At 57.3% G+C, this 13,648-nt stretch overlaps 1 protein-coding gene across 2 annotated transcripts in view; it reads right to left on the bottom strand.

Moving 5' to 3' along the window:
- Positions 1–3,114: 3,114 nt before the first annotated feature.
- The window catches only part of SRC (SRC proto-oncogene, non-receptor tyrosine kinase), a 56,078-nt gene continuing 45,544 nt past the window's right edge, over positions 3,115–13,648 (bottom strand). For both annotated transcript variants that reach the window (XM_059898797.1, XM_059898796.1), the window contains exons 8-14: positions 12,526–12,675; positions 10,851–11,006; positions 8,582–8,761; positions 7,585–7,661; positions 6,687–6,840; positions 6,395–6,526; positions 3,115–6,086 (exon numbers count right to left, since the gene is read on the bottom strand). In XM_059898797.1, coding sequence (XP_059754780.1) covers positions 5,878–6,086; positions 6,395–6,526; positions 6,687–6,840; positions 7,585–7,661; positions 8,582–8,761; positions 10,851–11,006; positions 12,526–12,675 — 1,058 coding nt within the window. In that variant the 3' untranslated portion in view covers positions 3,115–5,877. The remainder of the gene's footprint in view (positions 6,087–6,394; positions 6,527–6,686; positions 6,841–7,584; positions 7,662–8,581; positions 8,762–10,850; positions 11,007–12,525; positions 12,676–13,648) is intronic.

Here is a 13,648-nt window from a genome sequence, read left to right on the forward strand (position 1 = left end):
AGGCTGAATGGTGGGGCCCTCCCCAGTGGGGGCAGGAGCGGACAGGAGGTGAGTTGAGTTTGGAGGGTCAAAGGTGAGGTGTCCAGGGGATAGTCGCCAGGGAAACTGTCCAGGAGGGAAGCCTTGAGGCAGAGGCTGGAGGGAGCATGGGGCTGAGTCTGGGGCCAGGATGGGGAGTGAGCAGAAAGTGACCCCAGAAGCCAAGTCCCAGGAATCCCGGGGAAGGGGAACGGGGGTGGCCGAGAGGTTCATTCGCAGACATGCATGTACACAGATGCACACACACCGAGAGGGCGGCAAGAAAGGGAAGAAGAAAGAGAAGGATATTTAATAAAATTGCAGGAAGTTGGAGGTGGGAGGTAGAGACAGACCCGCTGGCACAGAGATCCAGCCGCAGGCACACGTACCCACGCACACACACACACGCAGGACAATCAGAGAAAGAGAAGGGCATTTAATGAGACCACAGCAAGGGGGAGGCGTGGCGGCAGAGGCAGACACACAGACGCTTGGACAGATGGACAGAAGGCAGAGCGCTGGATCCCACGGGACATACTCTGAGGGAAGCACAGCCCAGCACTGGGTGGGAAAAGCCCCAGCGGGGGAGGGCTGGGGAGACTGGGATGGACAGATAGATGGACAGAGCTCCATCTCCCGGCCTGATTCCCCCACCCCCATGCCACCCCCCCCATCTCCATCTCTATCTCCGTGTTTCTGTCTCTGTCAGTCTCTCTTTTTCTCTCTGCAAACCACAGCTTTTTGGAGCCCCCAAGAGAAAAATGGGAAAAGAAGACAGAGATGAGAGCAAAAGACGAGGGACCATGTGTGTGCGTGCGTGCATGTGTGTGTGTGTGTGTCCAGCACAAGGTCTAGTTGGAATTTTAGGAGGGAGGGAGGAGATGAAAGGAGCAGAGGATGAGCAAAGAGACCAACAGCAGCACGGAGCCGCAGCCTGGAAGGATGAGGAACACACACGTGCCCCGAACACTGCACACATCACACACACACTGCACACACTAGAAGTGCCACTGGTGGAAGGGAGGTCAATGAAACCATGGAGAAAGGAAGGCAGGGAGGGGGCTGAGAAAGAGCCGGCACAGGGCGCCTGACACAGATCCACAGGCGAGTGCGTGCACTCACACGGGCGAGAAGGCTGCAGCAGGATGGGGCCCAAGGTTCACCTTTAATATAAGTTTTACATATGAATATCTGAAAGAATCGATAGGCCAGCAACCCAGAGTGACAGCCAGTAACTATGGGCCAGAGGATGGAGAGACAGAGAGACACACTCAGAGAGAGACAGAGAGACAGGAGACACTGAAGCCAGTGGGCAGAGGACAGGCGACAGGCCCAGATGGACACCCACCCAGAAACATGCCCCATCCTTTCTAGGTGGGAGGGAGGGGGTAGAGAGCACAAATTACCGTCTTCTTGTATGTGCTTTTCTGTATCTTTCCTACCCTACTATAAAGAATATTTTTTCCCATGGGGGCAAATATCATCTGACTTTTCTCAAAAAGAACAAAAAAAATGCACGTAGAATGAGAAAAACCACTGAAACCAGGAAGGGAAGGCGGAGGGGACGAGGGGGTCCCAGGGTCTCCAATCGCCTGAAGCAGGCTGGAAACTGAACAGGGCAGCAGGAGGAGCAGGCAGAGGGGCAGTGAGATGGTGGTCCCAGCAGAGTAGACGTCACTCGCCTTTTCGCTCTTTCTCTCGAAGAGTCGAGCAAAAGCAAACTGAACAGAGACCCAGAGTGAGGAAGTCAAAACTAGTGGAGCCAGAGACAATAGGTGGGAGAGACAGAGCAAACTCCTGCCTCCCTTCTCTCATCAGACAGCACCCCGGTGGGCCAGATCTGGGTGCATCAGCCAGAATTTCCCCAGCCCCTCAAGCTCTCATTCTAGGGGGGGGGGGGGAGCTGTGTGAACCGCCGTGACCACCCTTGCAAGTTCCAGGGGGTCAGGGAAAGCGCCCAGAGGTGGTCTGTGGCCTTTGAGATGTTTTGAAGGATGAAGAGGAGTTTGCCAGGTTGCAGAGAGGAAAGAAAGGGCACTCTCAGTCGTGGAAACAGCCTGGGCAAAGGCACAGAGGTGTGAGAGGGTCTGGAGGAGAACCAGAGGTGTACAGAGATTGATAAGGGAAAAAAATCTGAGACAGAGACACAGAGAGAGAGAGAGACTAGAGAAATAGAGACGGCCACGAGGCACAGGGAAAAAGAGAAACTAGCAACAGTGAGAAACAGACACATACAGAAACGGAGACAGAAAATCAGAAGCACACAGAGAAAGACCAATTAGTGCGGGGGGAGGGGGTTTAGGGAAGAGGAAAGAAACACAAAAAATTGTGAAGACAAGAGGGCCAGGGCCAGAGAGCCAGAGAGAGAGCTGAAGAGGCACAGACAAAGAGAGACAAAGACGGAGGAGGCAGAGAGAGACACACGCATTGAACCACTTGGTGAGACCGGCGAGAGATGGAGATTAAGGGGTCCCGGGGCTTCTTCCCCGGCTCGACCCGCCGCTTAGCGCCGCGCAGGCGCATTCCCGACGCGCCGCGGTAGCGCGGACGAGCGCTTTGTCCCCGCCGGGGCTGGGGCGCGTCCCCGGGCTGGGCTGCTCGCACGTGTCTTTGCGCCCCCGGGTGCATGTGGGCCCTGGCGGAGCGGCCGGTGCCCGGTGCACGCCCTGAGCCCACAAGCATCCACGCGGACACACACACTGCCCCGCGCAGACAAGCAGAGCCCCGCCACACACATCCGGGCCCGTGCCCCCTGGGAGCCCACAGATTCAGGCAGAACCACCTAGAGTGGTGTCCCCGCAGTACACACAAATCTCTGCACACAGGGCCAGAAAAAACAGGTTCACACATCTGGGCATCCAGACTCACAGGCCACCTGGACACGTGTCCACACACCAACACAGACACCCATGAGCAAACAGGGCCACACGCATACCCCAGTGAGCACAAAGGCACACACCCACGAGGGCAAACTCACACCCATGCTCATACCTCTGCTCCCAAGACACATGTACACCCATGGGGTCTCCAGGTGTCCATTCTGACCGGACACTGTGGTATTTGGCTTGTGAAAATAACAGTGAACAGAGAAACATCCCGATTTTGAAATCTGTTTTTAATTATACAGATTAAACAGTGTTATTACGACCAGAGGTAACTTACATGGATCGGTGTGTGATCTGATATAAAATAAATTTCTTCCTATAGACTGCTGCAAATGAACTTCCCAGATTGTGTGCCTTGGTGGAGGGGAGAAGGGAGGAGAGGAAGGGTCTTTGGATTTTTCTCCAGAGTGCCCAGGGCTTTTGCTAACCCAGTCTCACCACCACCCCACCCACCCAGCCCAGCACTCCTGGGAAACACACAGCAGGCACACAGCCGCATCTCCCTGTGAGGATGTCCACAACTCCACAAGGGCCTGACAGCCCTGCGGGGCCCCCAGAGTGTCAACTGCCACCATCCACCCAGGGCAAAGAGTCTTCAACTGCTCACACTTCCTGCTCACAAGCCCTGGGCTTCGCCTGGTGCATCTCAGACACAAGCAAGGTTACGGCCAGGCACAGTCACTCCCCAAACTCAGGGATGGATGTGCACACACAGCCGCATTCCAGAGATCTCCAATCTGATTACGTCCCTCCCTGGCCTCAAGCCCTCCAGCCACCAATGCTGCCTGCACAAAGGCCCCTCTGACACAGTCTGTCCTCACATCCCACCCCCTCTCACTCTCCAGCACACAATAGATACTCAAGAAACCGCTGACCAAACTCTGAGGTCTGTTTGTGTTTAATCAGACAATATGCAAAGTATTTACAACCAATTCCAAATCCCCCCTCCCCCCCCAGGCCTCGGCCATGGAACGCAGGAACCCCAGGCCCTGCCCAGAGCCGGGGGTCCCCTAGGCCTCTGCATAGTCGTCTGAAATCTACAAAACACTGTTTGTTTAAAAAAAAAAAAAAAAAAAAGACAGTATTAGGACACCTTATACAAAGGACACTGGGCAGTCAGAAGGGGATTTGGGAGCGCGCTGGGGTAAGTGAGTCCAGATTCGACTGGGACGGAGACAGGACAGGAGAAGACTTGGGTAATAAACATGTATGAAAGGAAAAGTTGAAATTTCATAGGCAGGCACCACTTGGCCTCCCTCCCCACTGGCAGGGCCTGGCTGGCTCGAGAACCCCTGGCAGCGGGAACGTTATTGCTATGATGGGGGGCTGTGGGTGAGATGTACAACAGGTCTGGGGGACAGAGCAGGGGGTGTTTTTACATGTTAAATATGGACACACATGGAGGAACATACACGTGCACACGCACACATACACACACACATACACGCACACAGGGGCCCTTGGCAAGATGCCTACAAACTGTTGGCTGCCCCATTTAAGAAGGACACACTGAGGTCCAGGGAGAAGCCACCACATAGCCCAAGGGCCAAAACACGGTCTCCTGATGCCATGGGCTGAGCTCACCACGTGATGCCAGGCCACAGGGTCTGGACAGGAGTGGAGCAGTTGCAGAGGCCATGGCCACATATGGAGGCAGACACTGCAGCCCAGAGAAGGAAGCAGGGGCTGCCCGAGGGCACACAGACAGTCCTGGTGTGTGGCAATAGACACCCCAGTCCTCTCACCTCACCCCAGCCTAGGCACTCCTTTCCGTACTTGTGAGTTAAGGGTGCCAACTTGGGGAGAAGAGGAGGGGCCGGGCATTGAAATGACACAGGAAAAACTGGGGGAAGGAGGACCTGGGGTTCCTTCCTGAGGCCAGGGCCTCCCAATCACTTGGATCTTCTATTTCTGCTTGATTGCCTCCAGAGCCTGTGAGCTCACTCCCTTTCATGATTGGCTAGCTCCAAAGGTCAAAAACCACCCACCTTCTGATTGAAACCTGCCTCCCTACCCTTGTATCTTTCATTTCTAGCTCAGCCCCACATCTACCTCCACTCTCTCCCCCACAATAGCCCACTGAGCAAGCAGTGGCAGCAGGACTCTCTCTGCTATCTCTAACCCATCCTTAGGCCCCTTGTCCCCTGGGCTGCCCCGGTCTGTCCACAATGCCTCCGAGGACAATCTTGTTGGTTCCTGAGGAAGACAGAGGGAGCACCACGTTCCAATCCCGTCTCAACCCTGAACTGCTCTGTGGCCTTGGGCAAGTCACATCCCCTCTCTGGACTCAGTTTCCCCATGGGTAGTATGGGGACAAGAAACTGAAGATCTCTAAGGATCCCTCAGGTGTAAGAAGGGCAGGGTTTGAGGGGGGTGTCCACCCCACCCACCAGCATCAAGTCAAGCTAGGCCTCACCAGCCTGGGAGCCACAGCAGAGGGGGCTGGACCCAGCAGCCTCCACCAACAGGCGTTTCAGAAATGGATGGCAAGGGGCAGGGTGGCAGGCAGGCCGAGGGCCAGTGGCCCATCACTCCTCTTTGGAAAGGCTCTTTGGCTAGCTCCGCAGACAGACCTGGGGTGGCGTGGAAGTGGGAAAGGGCCAGTGCGTGCAGCAGGTTGAGGCTAAGAAAAGGGTGCCCTCAGCCCAGCCCTTCTTCCCAGTTCCTCCTGCTGAGACGCGCAGAGCTCCAGGAGGGAACGCAGGGAGGAGGCGTGCGGCTGGCCAGGGGCCGGGGCACAGTCACTGCGCCAGCCTTGGACCCCGCCCCCAGGGCGGCCCCAGGCCCCAAGCCCTTCCATGCCACAAAAGAGGGAGGGGCCTCGTCACTGGCAATTCAGCCCCACAGAGAGGATCAACGGGGGGGGGGAGGGGGGGGGGGTGGCGGGCAGGCAGAGGCAGGCAAGACCCCACGTCAGGGGCCACCCAGCTCAGGATCCAAGCCAAGAAGGCAGTCTGGCCCTGTAGCCCACGCCCTATAGGTTCTCTCCGGGCTGGTACTGGGGCTCGGTGGATGTGAAGTAGTCCTCCAGGAAGGCCTGCAGGTACTCGAAGGTGGGCCGTTCCTCTGGGTCCTTCCGCCAGCACTGGCACATGAGGTCATGCAGAGACTCGGGACACTCGGGAGGGCAGGGCATCCGGTAGCCCCTCTCCACCTGGTCCAGCACCTCGCGGTTCACCATCCCTGTGGGCAGAGGGAAGCATGAGGCGGCTGGCTCCGCTGAGGAAAGTGGGGCAGAGGGAAGTTGATGGGGATAACGAAGAGGGCTTCCTGCCTAGGAGAGGGTGGCTGTGACCGTGGGTAAGGCCCTCCGCAAGGCTGGGAGCCCTGACCAAAGACAGAGCCTAAGATCAGATGGTCAACCTCTTTGTTATACAGATGGGGAAACTGAGGCCCTGGATGGGGTTTGACTTGCCCAAGGTCACCTGAGCAGAGGGGTCACCAGGGTAGGGGCAGAAGGACCAAAAATGGGCTGTGGGGAGCCCTCTTACCGGGGTAGGGCACCCGTCCCTTTGTCGTGAGCTCTGTCAGCAGGATCCCAAAGGACCACACATCTGACTTGATGGTGAACCGGCCATAGAGGGCAGCTTCTGGAGCCGTCCACTTGATGGGGAATTTGGCACCTGCAGGACCAAGAAGGGTCGGGGGAGCTCAGGAGAACATCATGACCACTCTACCAGATAGGCACCATTCTTATCCCCACTTGACAGAGGAGGAAACCGAGGCTCAGAGAAGGGGTGTGACTCCCCACGGCCACACGGCATCTGCCGGGAGCTTGCCCACCTTGCCGGGCTGTGTACTCATTGTCTTCGATGAGCCGAGCCAGCCCAAAGTCAGCCACTTTGCACACGAGGCTCTCTCCAACCAGGATGTTGGCAGCACGGAGGTCTCGGTGGACATAGTTCATCCGCTCCACGTACGCCATGCCTGAAGCGATCTGCAGGCAGAACCCAGGAGCCTGGTTCAGGGGCCACCCCTTGCCCTTCCCAGATCACAGGGCACATGCCCAGGGGTGGTGTTATCCCCAGGAGTGGATAGCCAACCAAATGCCCCACCCTTCCCAGTTCTTCAGGCAATGAAGTCAATTTACAATAAATACTGTTGGCACAAAAAGCAGGACCAGTGCCCAGCAGGAGGAGGTAGAATAGGGCAAAGGGCAAAGGGGAGGCACAAGACAAGACGCAGCCAGGGAAGTGGGGTGACCACGCAAAAGAGGCCCCAGATGCTCCCAGAGACACAGATGAGTGTCAGGTCCTGCCTGTTGTCCCAAGTCCCCTCCCTGAGCCTCAGTTTTCTCATCTGTCAAATGGAATATTAGCCATCTCTACCGCCTGATTGTATTAAGGATTAAATTAAAAAGTAGTTGTTGAGCACCGCCTACAGCAAGCAAGTACTAATACATGTTTGATGAGTGACTGACATTGACAGAGAAGAAAACTGAGGTCTGACGTCCCATAGCAAGTCAGTGACTCCTGATGCCCAGGTAAGGGCTCTTTCCTCTGCCCGAACCACCACTCACAGCACCTGTAAGTGGTCCCAGTAATACATGGGATGAGATCAGTGAGTGTGGGGCAATCAAGACAAGTTCCTTGGAGGGGGCACTCAAGAAGCCAGACATGGCTGAGCCAGGTGGGTCAGAGAACTCAAGGCCAGGTGTGGGAGCGGGGAGGGGCTGACTCACCTGAGCAGCCATGTCCACCAGCTGAGGCAGCCGCAGGTACTTGCCTGTCTCCCCCTTGAGAAAGTCCAGCAAACTCCCTGGAAAGAGAGAAAGCAGCTCTAGCCCCCACCCTGTCCTCCCTGAGCCAGGAAGCAGTGATTCCCAGATCTTGTCCACCGGGGCAGGCCGGCCTCACTTTAACCACACAGCAGATTTTGTGCAAACCCGTCTCTGAATAAAGTCTGTGTTTGTCACTCAGAAGGCAAGCAGGATGGGAAACAACCAAATGTCCGCCTCTAGGCAAACAGAACTGTGGTACAGCTATACTACGGAATACTACTCAGCAACAAAAAGGGACAAACTACTGATACACACAACAAGAAGGAAAACCCTCGGACATAAAAGATTTACCTACACGAAATTCTAGAAGAAACAACTCTATGAAGACAGAAAGCACATCAGTGGCTGTGTGGGTTTGGGGCTGGAGAGTACTATATGCAAAGGGGTACAAGGGTGCTTTCTGGGGTGACGGCGATCTATAACTCGATTGTGATAAGAGATACACAGCATACCCATTTGTTAAAACTCACCGAACTGGACACTTAAAATGGGTGTATTTTATCACATGTAAATTATACCTCCCCAAAGTGGAATTTTGAAAAATAATTAATTTCAAAACTAAGTAAAAGTCAAGCCAGGAACTTGACCCAGATGTGGCTCAGCTTGGAGGATTCAGGGAGTTCTCCTTCCAGCCCCAGAATGGCAAACGGCTTTACAAAACCAGCAAACGGGGGGACATAGATGCATTGTGGGAAATCATTAAAAACAAAATGAACGGAGAAAGGCAACCTTTGGTTTAACTTTCCATTGACATGGGAAGTTGATTCTTTCCATTCATTCCACCTTTAAAGGCGTATGCTCTAGATGTGGTGGGTAGGTGAAGCACATCCCACCTGCCCTTTTGTGAGGACCCCAGCCAGGGGCCACCCGTGTGTCCGCGCCATCACGCAGGCCTCACCCTTGCTCATGTACTCCGTGACGATGTAGATGGGCTCCTCAGACACCACTGCGTACAGCTGCACCAGCTTCTCATGCCTCAGTTTCTTCATGACCTGGGCCTCCTGAAGGAAGGCCTCCGGAGACATCGTGCCAGGCTTCAGAGTTTTGATGGCCACCCTGGTGGTGCCATTCCAGGTCCCTGCGTGGAAAGGGGTGCAGGCTGCCTCAGTGGAGGACCCCCATTCCCACCCCACAGGGACCAGGATCTGCCTGCCCGGGTACCAGTTTCAGCTCTGGCCTCCCAGGCCACGTGACAAGCCCAGCCAAGGCCCAGCCCCTTTCTGGACCTCAGTGTCCCCATCTGCAAATGGGCAGGACGCTCCTCACACAGGGCACGCTCAAGAAACAAGAGCTGTTGTTCGGACGCTGATTATTAGAAATGTCCCCCAAAGCAGCACACTCATCTGAGAGTTGGGGGACCATGGTTCCAACTCAACTGCCCTTTCCTGGATAGTCATGTTCCTTCTGGGTGGCCCAGGTGTTAGCAGATGGAGCGTGTACTCGTGGGGGCGGGGGGTGAGGCAGAGCCGGCCTCAGAACAAGGCCACCAGAACAAGAGCTTGTCTCAAGCCACACTCCCCAAACAGTAAGGCATCACACTAAGTAGAAGGGCTCGGAGGTCAGTCTGGCAGGAGTTTGGCTCCCACCTCTGCCTCCTCCCAGCAGTGAGACCATAGGTGAGTCAGTTCCCCTCTCTGAGCCTCGATTTTCTCATCCGGAAAATGGGGAGGCTATAGTATCCACCTGTGGGCTGTTTGAGGATTAAATGAGATTTTAGCCACTGGGCCAAGCCCACTGTAAGGACACAGTTAATAATAGCTGCAGCTGTCATCTTATTATTATCTGGTTTTTAAATTGTGAGGCCTCGGGGGAAGCTGTGTTCTAAACCAGTGTGTTTAATCTGAGTTTTGTCCCAGCCGGGCCTGAGGCGCCTTGGGCCCATTCCTGCCCATCTCTGGGCCTCCAGGTGCGAGTTGGGGCTCGGGCCCCCGTCTGTGGCCTTCCCGGCACAGGCCCTCTGCGCATGCGTACCAGGCACTTCGTGAGTCTACCTGGATCATCCAGGGAGGAACGGGAGCCTCCCGCACTGACTGTTCACCACACGCCCAAGCCAGGAATGAGTTTTGCAGCCACAGGAATGGCTGACGCCATGGATTTTTCAGGTTTTGCTCATGTCCTCTTTTTGTGCCTGTGCCTGCAAGCTGGCTTCTCATCCCCCTCCCCTCTCCCCAGCTCAAAGCCTCCCCTTTCCTGACTTGGCCTGACCTCCAGCCTGCAGGCCTCTGTCCCTGCAGTGCTGCCACCCAGGAACCCCCTCTGCTCTCCTCCATCATCTCTTCCTCTGAAGGGAGGGAAGTGGTGGCGGTGACGCCAAGTGAATACTGCAGCTCAGATGAAACCACCTTGAAAACAGCACACGGCCATCCTCCCCCCAAGCCCTGCTGGACGCGCAGGCTCACGACAGCCAGGCCTGCCTCACCGCTGCCTCCGCAACTCCTGTGTCAGCAGAAACCAATCAGCAGAAGGGGGCCTGGGTTTTGTCAGGGCTGCGTGGCATTTGTTTTCAAGGACAGTTTGGCTGTCTCTCCAGAGTTAGACAGGAGATCGTTAACAGGCCTGGAACACGCCAGACCCTGTACTCCTTCTGTGAGCGGGGGCTTCTCTTCCCACAGCTGAAGCTAACGTGTGGACCCACACGGGGCCAGCGTTCTCTCAACCCCACTAGGGGGTCCTATTATCACCAGCCCCATTTTACAGTTAGGAAGATCGAGGCTCTGTCCGCAAGTGTGACAGAGGAGAGCTGTTCATGCAATAGCAGGTGGGCTGGGTGGCATCCTGGAAGGCTTCCCAGAGGAAGTGGCACCTAAGCTTGGATCCGCAGGAGGGTGAGTGGTTGACTCGGGAAAATAGCCCTCCAGAGTGAAGCCACCCAGCCCAGGCCACACGGCACGTGACTGGGGAGTCGCGATGCCCAGCCCTGAGTGGTTCTGGGTAAACAGGTACCATGGTGTGCGGAGGTGTGGCGGTCTACACCCCAGCCTGCTGTCAGCCACCGCTGGGGGAGCTCCATGTTGAAAGTAGGGCCCACTGTTCAGCAGAGGTGATGGGACTCGTGGAGGTGAAGGCTGGGGGACTCATGGGGCCTTGAGCTGCCACTTTGGACAGACATCTGCCTGGTTCGCAGGTGGGCACATGGTGGGGTGTGCGGGGCCGGGGCAAGGCCTTACCCATCCACACCTCTCCGAAGCAGCCCTGGCCCAGCTTGACCTCCAGCCGCAGCGACTCCCGGGGGATCTCCCAGGCGTCCTTGGCCAGGCCCTGAGTCTGTGGCTTGGACGTGGGGCACACAGTGGTGAGGCGGTGGCACAGGCCATCAGCGTGTTCTGAAGACAGAGGCAGGGAGGTGGAGCTCAGGCCCGGCGTCCGTGCTGGGGTCTCCGTGTCCCGCGGTGTGTGTGTGTGCGCAGACTTACACACTGTATGCGCACAGGCTTCGGGGAGGCACAGGACACCCCCAAGGCCAGGCGTCCATACCTGTGTGTACACAACCGTCCCCGACACAGGCCCACACTGCCTCATGCATCTGCTCCCTGAGTCATTCATTCATCAAACTTTAAGCGGGGGCTACCTAGGCAGGTGCCAGGGACCCAGTGGAACCCTGCCCTCAGGGAGTGCACAGTCCAGGATGACACCCAACTTCCCTTAATCACCTCCCAGGACCACGAGTGTGACAGAGGAGAGCTGTGCATGCAATAGCAGGTGGGCTGGGTGGCATCCTGGAAGGCTTCCCAGAGGAAGTAGCACCTGAGCTTGGATCCACAGGAGGGTGAGTGGTTGACTCGGGAAAATAGCCCTCCAAGCAGAGGGCACACTGCCTCATGCATGTGCAAAGGCCCTGAGGGAGAAATAAGCCCCTGGGTTGGAGGAACTGAAAGGAGGCCAGGGGGCTACTGGAGAGTGACTGGGGGAAGGAGGGCCCCAGGTAAGGCAGGGAGGCCAGCCAGGTTTAGACTACCCAAGGCCTCGGAGGCCACATGGGGGTCTTTATCCTAAAATTCCAAGGTAACCCCTGGATGGTTTTGATCTGGGGGAACGGGGTTCAGGATGAACCCTACAGTGGTGGCCAAGGGGACGGAGCGGGGTGGCAGATCCTAGAGGGAGTCGGGAGGCCTAGCCAACAGAGGAGGAGTAGCGGGCGCTCTCAGGAAAGGCCACGCCTGCACGCCCAGGCCACAGCCACATGCCACAGGCCCAGACACCCACAGAGAGCTGTCCACGTGGGAGCACCCAGGCCATGACGCGTCAGTCCACCCGGGCAGCCCTGAACATCCAGATGGATCGGCCACACTCCTGCACACTCGGCCTGGCCCGCGCTCACGACCTGCGCATGTGAGCTCCCCGCCTGCCACTCTCCCTCTCTCTGCTACAATCCAGTCGATAGAGCTGCCCCCTCCTTGTCTCCCGGTAACCAGTTCTAACCGGTCCTAAGGCTGCAGGGACAAATGACACCGGCCTATGCCCCCTCCTTCCCCGCTCACTCTCTCAGGCAGCTCCCTCCTCACCAGGCAGCTGCGGAGGAGGAGAGAGGATAGAGGGGCAGGGTGGGGGGGGGGGGGAGGGAAGAGGGGAAACAGGGAAGAGAGGGCACAGGGAGGAGAGAAGGAAAAAAGAGGGGGTGGGAGGAGGGGAGTGGGAGGAGGGAGAAAGGGGAAAGGAAGAAGGGGGGAGGGGAACGGGAGCCCGCATCCTCAGGGTGACAGAAGTCCTGGCCCTTCTTGGCCCCAAAGCCCCCCTCCTCAGGGTCTGCAGCTCATAGGGTAGGCGGAGACCCCCCCATGCTCTCCGAGGGCCTACTCTCCCCTGCGCCCAGCTGGCCGCCCGGGAGGCCTGCCCGGCACTCACTGGAGTAGTAGGCCACGAGCTGCTGCAGGCTGTTGAACTGGGTGCGGGAGGTGATGTAGAAGCCGCCGCTGTCCAGCTTGCGGATCTTGTAGTGCTTCACGTTGAGGCCCTTGGCGTTGTCGAAGTCAGACACTGAGAGGCAGTAGGCGCCTGCAGGGCAGCCCAAAGAGGAGCCGTGACCACCATGCCGGCCCACCCACGGGCCTCGGCACTGAGCACACCTACCCAACACGGGACGGAAGGGAGGCACAGGCAGAGCCAGGTCTGGTCCAGCCTGTCTCTGAGCACCCAGTTCTGGGGCGGCCACTGGGGCAGAGCCAAATGACAAAGGGGCACCTGACCGGAGAGCCTTCCCATGAACCCTTGGCCCTAGCAAGACCTCTGAAGCCCAGGGGTGCATCCCAACTGTGTGACGCGAGCAAGTGGCTAGCCCTCTCTGGGCCTCGGTTTCCTCCGCTGCACAGTGGGGCTACTTCCCTGGCTGCTGGGGAGATTCAGGGAGACTACATATAAGAGGGCCTGGCACACAGTAGGTGCTCGATAAATGTTGGCAGGGAGCCTAACAGGAATGGTCCCAAGTGGCTGTGTGTCCCTGGCCTAACTGCCTCCCCTCTGTGGGTCTGCCCACGGGCACACTGTCCGGGCCCTGCCCCTTCCTGAAGACTCCAGGCTCAGGCAGGAGCCAGTGATTGGCTGAGGCTGGGGCGATCCTGGGCAGAAGACCACGTACTGGGTGTGGCCTGAAGGCTGCCAAAGCTAAGCTGGGCCAATCCCAATGGCCCCCTCCCTGTTTCCCTTGAGCCTGGAAGAGCTCTGGGCTGGAAAAGTTTCCTTCTGCCCAACAGGACTGGCTAGGCCTGTTAACCTGAGCCTAAGAGATACCTGGGGTGGCATCAAGGGACAAGGCTGAGCCCCAGGGGTAGGGGAGGAGGCTCCAGCGGCCAGAGAAAGCCTTTCTCGGGAAGCAGCACACAGGCATCATACTAGAAGCCCAGTCCCCACAGCCCACAAAACCTCTGGACAATCCTCAGGTGGGGGTTACAATCTCCAGTGTAAAGAAGGGGAAATGAGGCCCAGAGAGGGAAAGCAGCTAGCCTCAGGTCACCCAGCAAGTCAGGCACAG

Source organism: Balaenoptera ricei, chromosome 15 (assembly GCF_028023285.1).
Source record: "Balaenoptera ricei isolate mBalRic1 chromosome 15, mBalRic1.hap2, whole genome shotgun sequence".
NCBI classification, from domain to species: Eukaryota; Metazoa; Chordata; class Mammalia; order Artiodactyla; family Balaenopteridae; genus Balaenoptera; species Balaenoptera ricei.